The 11,445-nt window shown below is 40.7% G+C and overlaps 1 protein-coding gene across 5 annotated transcripts in view; it reads right to left on the reverse strand.

The window, feature by feature from the left end:
- Nucleotides 1-6,585: 6,585 nt before the first annotated feature.
- The window catches only part of AK4 (adenylate kinase 4), a 77,955-nt gene continuing 73,095 nt past the window's right edge, over nt 6,586-11,445 (reverse strand). For 4 of the 5 annotated variants that reach the window (XM_037743107.1, XM_037743106.1, XM_037743108.1 and 1 more), the window contains 2 exons: nt 10,535-10,653; nt 6,586-9,218 (listed from right to left, as the gene is read on the reverse strand). In XM_037743107.1, the coding sequence (XP_037599035.1) occupies nt 9,104-9,218; nt 10,535-10,653 (234 nt within the window). In that variant the 3' untranslated portion in view covers nt 6,586-9,103. The remainder of the gene's footprint in view (nt 9,219-10,534; nt 10,654-11,445) is intronic. The other variant, XM_017541528.2, reaches the window with a different exon arrangement.

Below are 11,445 nucleotides of genomic sequence, written 5' to 3' on the forward strand. Positions count from 1 at the left end.
AATTCTCTATAACTGCATTTAGTTGTTGTTAAGGCTGGGAAGCCCTCTCCTAATTTTTTAAAATTAAAATTGCAAATATTTGAAAATAAGATTTCACATGAAACACAAATGTTTGGCTTCTTTTGACAAATTGAATAAGCGTGGCAGCATTGAGTCACCATTCCTAAGACGGTTAACAACTGTCCAGAACTGAACAGTGGCTCCCCTCTGATAGGATGTGCCCTCCAGTCCTCACAGCCCTGCCACTCCTCACTGCCTCACACGCACCACAGTTTCACTCATTTTTGTTTCCTAGAGCCATTTAAGTTTTTCTCTTCTGTTATTATCTAACCATCCTTTTTTGCTACCACATCTTAGTTCAGACCAGGGTACAGTTAAAACGTTATCATGCAAATCTGATGGTGTCATTTTCTGGCAAATAGTCTATACTGCCTACCACCAACCAAGTGAAGACCTTCCCAATAGAATTCAATCTCATTGGCCAGACACGGTGGCTCTCACCTATAATCCCAGAAATAAGGGAGGCCGAGGCAGGTGGATCACCTGAATTCAGGAGTTCGAGACCAGCCTGGCCAATATAGTGAAACCCCATCTCTACTAAAAATACAAAATTAGCCAGGAGTGGTGGCAGGTGCCTGTGCTCCCAGCTACTCGGGAGGCTGAGGCAGGAGAATCACTTGAACCTGGGAGGCAAAGTTTGCAGTAAGCCGAGATTGTGCCACTGCACTCCAGACTGATAGAGCTAGACTCTGCCACAAACAAACAAAGAATTCAATCTTATCGTCTCCTCAGTCCTGCCTCACACTGCTGTGGTCTCCACCTGTCACGCATGCTCACTTTCTTGTGCCTATCTTTTCCTCTGTTTGGGTTCTCGTTTGCAAGCGTCGCTCAACTCAAATATGAGCCCTTCCAAGGGCTCTACTTGGCCAGCCAAGAGAGCTGCTACCTGTTTTTTCCTTCACAGTGCAGTGATTAACTTCAGCAGTTATGTATAGGGTAATCTGATCATATGTCCATCTCCTCCAGTTCATTGTGAAGAAATCTCGGGCAAAAACTGGGTCTGATTCACCTTTGTATCCCAAGAGTCTAATAATGCTTAATGAAATAATCAATGTTATAACTGGATGACAAGACATATTAGTCTTAGGCCCAGTTTTATCAGTCAGCTAGGATGGCTAGAAAATAAACTCTATCCAAATCTCAGTGGCTTATAAAGCAAAAGTTTATTTTTAATGCGCACTACCCATCTACGATGAATTGGCTGCATCTCTGGTCCAAGTCTTCACTTTAGGATCCAGGTTGAAAGAGCTCTGTGAGGTTGCTGCTCTCACTGCAAAGGGAAAGAGAACGGTGTCCACGCCATAGCTCCTAAAACTTCTGCTCAGAAATGGCACACATCATTGCTGCCCACATTTCATTGATCAAAGCAAACCCTATGTCCAAGCATGAAGCCAATGGGACCAAAGTGTAATATGCTCCCAAAAGAAGGAAAAGTGGCTAGGCACAACGGCTTACTCCTGTAATCCCAGCACGTTGGGAGGTTAAGGTGGAAGGACTGCTTGAGCCTAGGAGTTTGAGACCAGCCTGGGCAACACAGTCAGACCCTGTCTCTACAAAAAAATAAGAAAAAAAAAAATTAGCCCATTGTAGCATGCACCTATAGTCTCAGCTACTAAGGAGGCTGAGGCCCAAGATCACATGAACCCAGGAGGCTGAGGCTGCACAGTGAGCCATGATTGCATCACTGCACTCCAGCCTGGGTAAAAAAGCAAAACTCTGTCTCAAAATAAATAAATAAAGTGGGTAGGGGGAGGCAGCTGTGATGGCTCACATCTGCAATCCCAATACTTTGGGAGGCCGACGCAGGGGGATCGCCTCAGTTCAGGAGCTCAAGACCAGCCTGGCCAACACAGCAAAACTTCATGTATTAAAAATACAAAAACTAGCCAGGCGTGGTGGTGGTCACCTGTAACCACAGCTACTTAGGAGGCAGAGGCAGGAGAACTGCTTGAACCCAGGAGGTGGAGGTTACAGTGAGCCGAGATCATGCCACTGCACTTCAGCTTGGGCAACAGAGTGAGTCTCTGCCTTAAAAAAAAAAAAAAAAAAAAAAAAAAAAAAGAGGGGGACTGCTGAACGTCATTAAATTTAATACAATCTACCACATTGCCATCCTATTCAGTTACCCTTTCCTCTGCCTTTTCAGTAGCATGGGCAAGCCTTTAGAATATATTTCTCAGGCTCCTATGTCAGCTGGCTTCTGCATGGGTTCAGCTAAGGAAAGCCGCCCCAGAGACAGAACAGTGTGAGGCTGAGAAAAGCCAGGGTATTTTTCCATCTCAGGGGCTTCTCCTGCAGCAGCTCTACTTTCTCGGTGATCCTAGCTCCCATGTGACAAACATGCTACAGTTTCTGCTTCTGCTGAGTAATCCCAAATGCTACAACCTTAGAGTCATATAATCTGATCTACTTTCCTAATGTGTAAAACAGGGAGAGAATCTGCTCAAGTCATCTGTTTCAAGAAAAAAAGAAATAGATCCCTGGTTGTCTAGTGGTTAGGGGAAAAAAACAAAGAATGTACATTAAAATTATAAACAATAAAGTGCTGGACAAATAAAGAAGGCTATACGAATAAGGCAATATGGGGTAGCAGAACAGAAAACAGGAGTGGGGATGATAATTCTTGGTTCAGGTTCTTGCTTTGCCATCAATTGTTACCTTATCCAGGTAACATCAAGTTATTTTTCTTATCTGCAAATTGGAGACACTGTTGGTAACACAGTGGTTGCAGATGGCAAAAATGAAAGTATTTGTGAAATGAAAGTATAAAAAGCTATACAAACATGAAATGAATTCACTAGTTATAAGCAGAAAAAAACTTTATTTCTATCAAATTGAGAAGTATGAACCTTCAAGCAAGATAATCAAAATAATCAATAATACAATTAACAGTTAAGATAGCATATACAGATCAGACTGGAGGTTTAAGATACTTTGAAGCACATACACCAAAATTAAGAGGGCCAACAACTGTCCCACCAAGGAAAAGCACTCCGATTCATCGTAAACACTTGACTTCTGGGAAGCTTGAGCGGACATTTCACAGGACAGTAAACCAAAGAGACAGGTCGTCATTGGGTTACAGAACTGATCTGAGCTTGAGAGGGATCACAGTGAAATGCCATTGTAACTCAACAATTTCCCCAGAGATCTGTTCATCTCAAAAACAAGAATATATAAAAATCAGTAGTACAAATTCTCATAAAACTAGAAAAGCCCTCTAAGCCCTAATATCCTTGGAGCTTACATAAAGACGGAGTTTTCATTTTTCTTCCCTTTACTCTTCTCTAAATTAAATACAAAATAGTTTGTTATTTAGGACATTTCTGACTATACAGCCAAAGCTTTAAAATGAAGACAAGAATAATTTTATAAAATGAATAAGACACATATCAACCCTAGGGGGAATCTTCAAGGTGGTCTGCTCCTTTGAAAAGCTTTAAACAGGAAAGCTTTTATCTAAAGAATGACACTGCGTTTCCGGGAATAACCTAATTATTTCCAGAGGAAGGAATTCATATCTATGCCATACAAGAGCTTTCACCCTTTAGAAGTGTTTTACTGAGTCACACACACACATACACACACCTCACTGATCAAATTGGGGAATTCCCTGAAGCATACAGATAATGGCATTTATTCTGGCAAGAACTGTGCAAATTGTTACGAGAAAGATAAGGGATGGCAAATATGAACAATTACATTTCAACAGATTCAGGAAGCTGATTTTTTTCATAGCTGAAATACAGCTTCTCAACATCTGAGGCTTGCACACTTCTCATCTGGAAACCAGGCTGGGTCACTTACATATGGAAAGGAATAACTTATTACCAGACCGACCACATTACCATATTAAAAGTCTCCATTACCAGGTTCTTTTGTTAAAGACATCAAATAGACCAGAGTTACTAAAAATGGAAGGGGACAGTGAGAAAGCAAGTCATACTATGAACAGGACCTCACCTTATGAACTGCCTCTCTAGCAAAATCAACTGCAGAAAGTAAAGAAACTAAGTGAAAGGTAATCAACAGAATTCGCAGGTGAAATCCTACAACGCAGCAGAACACAGATGAGACATGCCCTCTGTAGATACAGTGGGCAACTACCAGTGTGACTAAGGGCCTGTTTCCTGTCTCTGCACTGAAGCACCAAAAATAAAAGACTCCAGGCTGAAGTAAATATGTTCTTTTATCTGCTAATGAGAACAGGGAGCTCAAACTAGGGAAAGGTATAAAAAAGGCTCTTTGAATTTCCTGACTAATCCCTATAGGTACATAAAAACATGTTTAAATAAACAGGATTATTTCAACTTATAAAACTAGGAGGCAATTGAGATTATTACATAGGTAACTGATAAGGATTTGATTAGCCAATGCATGTAATGTACCTAACATGGAGTAAGCAAACAGTACCTACTGCCTCTACCTGAACACATTTGGAAGTAGGCGGAATTTGTTATTTGAGCAAAGACCTCCAGCAGGCTTACACTCCTTAGACAAAAAGCTAATGTCAAATGCTGAACTCGGGTACTGGTGAACTAAATTGTATAAATTTATACAATGTACTGGTGAACTATTTATGGGTTTGTGCAGGTATCTTTCTAAGTTATCCTGTCTCAACATCTTAAGTAGCAGAAAAAACCACAGCAGCACCTCTCTCCAAGAATCCTTCTTCTTTAATGGCTATTCTTACCTTTCTCCTTCCCAGCAGAGATGGGCACACCTAGGGTAACAACAGAGCTCATCTGAGCTTGGCTGCCGGAGGGCAGCAGGGGAGTAATCCCTGGGGAAGGACAAGATAGGAAATGAATCTCCCCTGGTTACTGCCTCAACTGTTGCACAACAAGCAGATGATGGGCAAAGATTTGGATTTGGCATTCAGAGTCATGTTTTTTTTTTTGAGACGGAGTTTCGCTCTTGTTACCCAGGCTGGAGTGCAATGGCGCGACCTCGGCTCACCGCAACCTCCGCCTCCTGGGTTCAGGCAATTCTCCTGCCTCAGCCTCCTGAGTAGCTGGGATTACAGGCACGCGCCACCATGCCCAGCTAATTTTTGTATTTTTAGTAGAGACGGGGTTTCACCATGTTGACCAGGATGGTCTCGAGCTCTTGGCCTCGTGATCCACTTGCCTTGGCCGCCCAAAGTGCTGGGATTACAGGCGTGAGCCACCGCGCCCAGCCCAACGTCATGTTAATGTGTAATGCAATCGAGAGACAATCGCACAAAAGTCAGGAGTTAACCTGTGTTCCATGCTCCAACATCGTTTGTTTATCAACCAGCACTTTGAGGATTCATTTACCATCAAGACTTTGTTTAGAGTGGGAGTAAGGGGGTGATTTGTTCTGATCTCAGGAAAGAAAAGTGAGCAGGGTTCTGGATAGCTCCAAGGAGCTCAAAAGCCTATGTGTGAGCACCATGGCTGGGGATGGCTCAAGGATAAAGGCCACTTCAGGGGCATGACCCAGTGGACATCGAAAGTGTAGATAAGGAACATGAGCTTGCTTCCTTCACAGATTAGCCTGGACCCAAGCCCAGCCTACTCGTGACAGCCTTTTATTCTATTCATAAAGGAGGTCTTATGCAGGAAGACTAAGACTCCCCTCTAGCAGCTTTCTTTGCTTAAGCAAAATAAAAAGAAAAAAAGGAACATCACAAAAAGGTGAACATCACTTTGGTGAGCTCGAGCTCTGCTACTTTCTTTTTTAAAGAGACAGGGTCTCACTGTGTCGCCTACGCTGGGGTGCAGAGGTGCAATCATAGCTCACTGCAGCCTCGAACTCCTAGGATCAAGCAATCCTCCTGTCTCAGTCTCCTGAGTAACTAGTACCAGAAGTGTACACCACCAGGCCTGGCTAATTTTTAATTTTTCTGTAGAGATGGAGTCTTGTGATATTGCCCAGGCTGGTCTTGAGCTTCTGATAATCTTCCCATCATGGCCTCCCAAAGCTCTGGGACTACAGACATGCACTAGCTCCACCATATCTAGACTAGCTCTGTTATTCTTGATGTGAGGCCACAAGCAGAACAAAGCAGACTCAAGGCCCTTGGTTGCTTGGACACAAGTAGCTATTAATAACATCCAGGAACAAGTTCAGTCTTCGGAGTCAGGAAAGCCTGGGCTGGAATCCTGGCTACACTGGTCATCAGCTGCAGAAGCTTGGGCTTCACATCCCTGGGACCCCTGTCTTGTTTATCAACATGAAATCATGGCTGTTTCATAGGATGCTGGAAAGATTAAATGAGATGTTTATAAAGGTCCTAAAACCACACATTTTACTCAGTAGGTGTTCAATAAACGGTACCTATCTTAAGTCTGCATTAGTGTTGGAGGGTATTAAACACAGCAGCATTTCCAAGTTCTAAGTAAGGAGCCTGTTAGGATAATGGAAGCAAACTGAATTAAGAGCTGGGTAAAATGACAGAATGCGAAGTCAGGTTGGCACCTCAGAAACCATTTCAACCACTCGCTTTGCTTAATAGTGAAGGAATGGTCATGTGTGGCAGTAGAAAAAAAAACGAGGAAAGATATCCCTTTAATTTTACTTTTGGCAAAACATTTTCAAGATAACCTTAAGTTTTACAAAATCATGTAAGAGAAAACTAGTGAGTTTGTTGAAGAAAACCAGAAATAGATTTTTTTTAAAGGACATGGACCATGAAATAAGCATTATGTTTCAAAGATCATGGGAAAGATACGTCTTTTTTTGGTCTTGCCTAGCGAGGGAGGTGAGATCAAACTGCCCAACTGCTGGACAATCTCAGCAAACACACCCACTGCTGAGACTTACTACGTGACTCAATGTTGGCTAGAATTGTCCATTTAGCTGGAGAAGCAGGAGGGAAGAATGGGTGGAGGAGTAAAGTATGGAAACAGGGATCAGCCATTTCCCATACCTCTCCCAAACTCCAAAGGCAATGATCACATTGGAGGGTCACCTAAACATGGGGAGTGAAGAAAGAAGTTGGAAGACTTTCCTCTTTTGATTATGCTATAGAATAACTCTCTACTTTTCCCAGTTTGTGGAAATTTTCTCTATGGTAGAACTGCTCTAAATCGTGCAGTTTTCCTCATGTCAAACTTATTTTTCTCTATACCTGGTTCCCCAGCAAACCTGAGCTTTTACCTCCATATCCGATATGCACCCCATCTCCACAAACTGGCATTCAATTGCAACTCTAAATTCTAAAGTGCTCAGAGTCAATATAACGCACTGACGATTCACAGACTGGACTGGGCATCTTTACTACATAAACCTAAAAAGTAAACAATGTCATTATGTTTGAGAGGATGGGGAAGAGACTGGTCTATATTTCCACTAAGGTAGCCAAAAAATATTCATATGAAGGGACAATGGGAGAGGAGCTGGCAAGAGTTTGGGCAGTACCTAGAAGGAAGATGGACTATCCTACAGATTACATATGGCAGTGAATTGACAGAGGATTCACTGGAGCATCTTCAGAAAGTAAGTAATGTGTTTCAACACCACCAAAGTGCTAAAATAGGCTTCTTTTCTTCTCACCAGTATGAAAAGTTAGACAGAAGTCACTCCCAGGAATAGTAAAGGACATTCGCTGGGGACAGTCATGATGCATGAAGAAGGGATACATATTTTTAAGGCAGCAGGAATAAATTTCATCATCCTTCCCAGAGGACAGCAAAAATTATTCAAGGTGGCCACCAAGTCTGGAAACAAGGCAAATCCTTTAACAAATGGTTTATTGATATTATGTTATAATGAATGACAAAATATTAGTATCTAATTCTAGACTTTATGGCCACTCCATAGGATGAATCTTTGGAACAGGGAAAAAAAAAAAAAAAGATTTTGTTTTCCTATAATTGTAAAGCTGTTATACTCAGTCCAGGGGCAGCTAGTACAACATTCTGCTCAACCCCACAGGATTCATTCCTTTCACCACCTATTTATAGTATGTTTGGGTCACTCACAGGAGGGAAACACTTTCAGCATCAATAGTTAGCAGCACTTTCAAAATACATTTTATTGTCCTGAATAGAAACTTTAACTATTCAATTAGTCCAGTAATTCCAAATGATCTTTTTACATCTATACATAAGACATGATCTTATAACATTTATGTAGCTAAATACTTATATTTCCCATGCTTTTTGCAAATTCCCAAAAGACTTTAGGGGATTCCCAAGACTTTTAGGTTTTTTTTTTTTTTTCTCACAATAAAAGAAAGGAACAGTGTTAATCCATGAGAGTCAGACCAGCAGTTTAGTAAGATTCTCTTCACAGCTCAGTTCCCGTTGTATAGAGATTCAATACAGTCCCCTGGCTCTCAGTTCTTAGAAGAATTTGAGAGGGAAAAGGGCAGTAACAATCTGTTTTGTTTAACAGCCTATGAGTGAAAACAGATGTTAAAAAAAAAAAGTCAAACAAAAAACAGAAGCTAAATTCTTTCATCTCAGGATGTCTGAAAAGGAGAGCCTCTATGGAGTATGGATGCAGAAAAAAGTTATTCCTACTGGAAAAAAATGAATTGTGGACACAGTCACTCCACACCAGAGAAACCACCACTGTGAGTAAGTAGCTTCAATTTCACTGTCACCAGGAGGGCACACACCACACAGCATAGGACAAAGCCTGGGCTACAGCCCTTCGTGTTCATTCTCAGGCTTCTTGGTGCTGTGGTTCAACAGCCTTTGAGGGGTTGGGGAGAACCAGAGACCATCACCAACACGTGTAAAAAAGGATACCACAGCAACAACACAGCTGTCAATAATCAGCTAGAGCTGAAATTACACCCCGTTTTAAATCCACACTGTACTTGCTTTCTTGTGAAGGGCTTGAGACATGTGCAGAGACACCTTAAACATGTGTAGGTGACCTTCTTTTTGAAAGGCAGAGGAGGGCCTCTTCGTGAACACTTTCTACTCAACTGTTTTCCTATCAGTTCACCACTGCAACTAGAAAAGATGCTGCAAGCTACCTCAGCTAGCTTCTAATTTGGACACAGCACCAATACTACACACACGAATGAATGACCACATCTTCCTGGTTCTTCCACTGGGCAGGGTCAATATGCTTCTTTGGATTGAATAGGTGTGATCTTGTTCGAGAAAAGTGTGTAAACGTAGGGCCAGATTTTGTTCGTCTCAGTCCCAGAAAATTGGTGGAGCACTCCTCGGCTCCTGAAAAACAAAGTCCAACATACAAAGGCATTTTAGGTTTCTTTTTCACATATTAGTGATCCTAGATATAAAACAAGAAGATCCTAGACATAAAACAAGCATGATCTCATGAGTCTATGTCATATATCACACTAAGTGCTAAAACAGCCCCTTTCACATGTATCAACACCCCCACTGGGCGTACCTAAATAAGGTCATAGCTTTTGCCATTCTGGTATGCTTGTCATGATGCCACCTTTTTCTCCCCTTCAAAACACATCAAAGAATAGCATTATAGGGGCCATCCCAAATGTGCCTCAATATTTAATTTTCAAAAGCAAACCACTGAAAAGCTTTGGAATACTAAAACCCTTATTACTTAAATCAATCACGGAACACATGATTGACATATCGTATAATATAATATAATAATAAAATTATAATAATTATAAATTATAAATATATATTTATAATTATAAATAATTATAAATTATATAATTATAATCATAATAATATAATCATAAAACTCTGATATAAAGTTTGCTAAATTTTCTGTGGACTACAAGGCCAGAAAGTAACTGTAGCAAAGAGTATAAACTGCTGTTCTGAATGCACTCAGTGCACAGTTTTGTTTGACTTGCATGTTACTTAAAAAATTTTAATATATTGCCAATATGAAAACTGAGATTCCTCCCTTTCACAGGCACAGAGAGCCCGATTTCTGCTATTCCTGAAAAACGGGAATCACTGGCCTGTGTGCCCCTGGGGTGATAATTGGCTGGAGCAGCCCAAGACCTGTCCAGTTCAACTGTCACTCAACTGTCTAGTCTGACACATCCCCCACCATGTTTGAGACTCATTTCTAATACCTGCCTAGCCCCTGCAGCCATTTGAACTTTTAATCTCTGGTTTACAGTTAGCCTTTCTTTGTTAAACTCCCTACAGAAACTTCAAGAAGGGACACACCAGCCGTCTCTTCTAATCTTCTATCCAAACCAGATATTTTTATATGTGGGAGTGTCAACATATGTGGGATCACTATCTCAGCCACATAAAATTTTAGGAAAATAAAAATAAATCTAAATGTTGTTTTACATCCAGAACAGACAGAAGTGATCAGATTCGGGTCCTTATGTTCTAACAGTTTCAGGATAAATGTCTGAACCTTATCTTTCATGTATAACTCCGGCATTTCATCTGACTTCTGGGAAGGTTTTGGGTCCTTGGTGTTTATCTGTCTTAAAGAAACACGACTCTGCCTTAGCCCAGTGTTCTTCCTGGCAGGCTCCACACCTTTCCAGTCCGCCCTTTGTCATGAAATACTGAAGCACACTTACTTGTATAATTCAATGACTGGCTTTGCCACATCTTTGTACTGTCTTAGCCTGGCAGCAACTGCTTCAGGTTTATCATCCTCCTGCTGGACTAATGGTTCACCAGTGACATCATCAATACCCTACAAATACCAAAGAAACCAATTAATATAGACAACAGTTGGGCCTTTCATAGGTAAAAACTTTTCTGTGCAAAACCATCTATTCATCTTTGACTCTTACCACATGATAAATTAGGCCTTGGTGAGAGTGGTAATTGTAGGAGTAGCAGAAAAAGAAATAGCACACTTGACAGTATGTTAACCTTATTTTCTGGGAGCTGACATTAAATCTTTATTAACAGTTCAGGTCTTTTTAAACCTGTTCCAGTGCGGTTGATAAATGGTACTTTCAATTCACTCTAAAATTCCGTGCAACCTCCCCCAACAACAAACTTTTAGACAATATCATCTTGGTTCTCTTAACTATCCCTAACACTACCTTGCCTTCTAAAATAAAGCCTGAGTTATTAATGCGGAAAACAAAATCTCAAAAAAAACCCCAAAACTTGGCTTACTTGGGAAAAATACTCATCTAGGAGAATACAGTTCAGTGCCATCTCTGACAGCTTTCCAGTTCTATCCTGGAGCATCTATGAAATTTCTTACTCAGGTTATTTTACTAGATCAAATAATGACATACACTGAAGGAACATACAGAAGGAAAAAAACTGACGTGACTGTGTCCTCACCTAAGTATATTACTCAAAAGAGAAGCTGGTGTTGATTGGTTAAATCCTTTATTTCAGCTTTTCTTATGTATTGCTTCTTTCTCAATGTAAAACAAACAAAAAATATGCCTTAACTGATAGTTCTGACTAATATAGTTTTTTTTTTTTTTTTTTTTTTTTTTTTTTTTTTTTTTTTTTTTTTTTT

This window comes from Cebus imitator, unplaced genomic scaffold (assembly GCF_001604975.1).
Source record: "Cebus imitator isolate Cc_AM_T3 unplaced genomic scaffold, Cebus_imitator-1.0 Scaffold135, whole genome shotgun sequence".
Taxonomy (NCBI): domain Eukaryota; kingdom Metazoa; phylum Chordata; class Mammalia; order Primates; family Cebidae; genus Cebus; species Cebus imitator.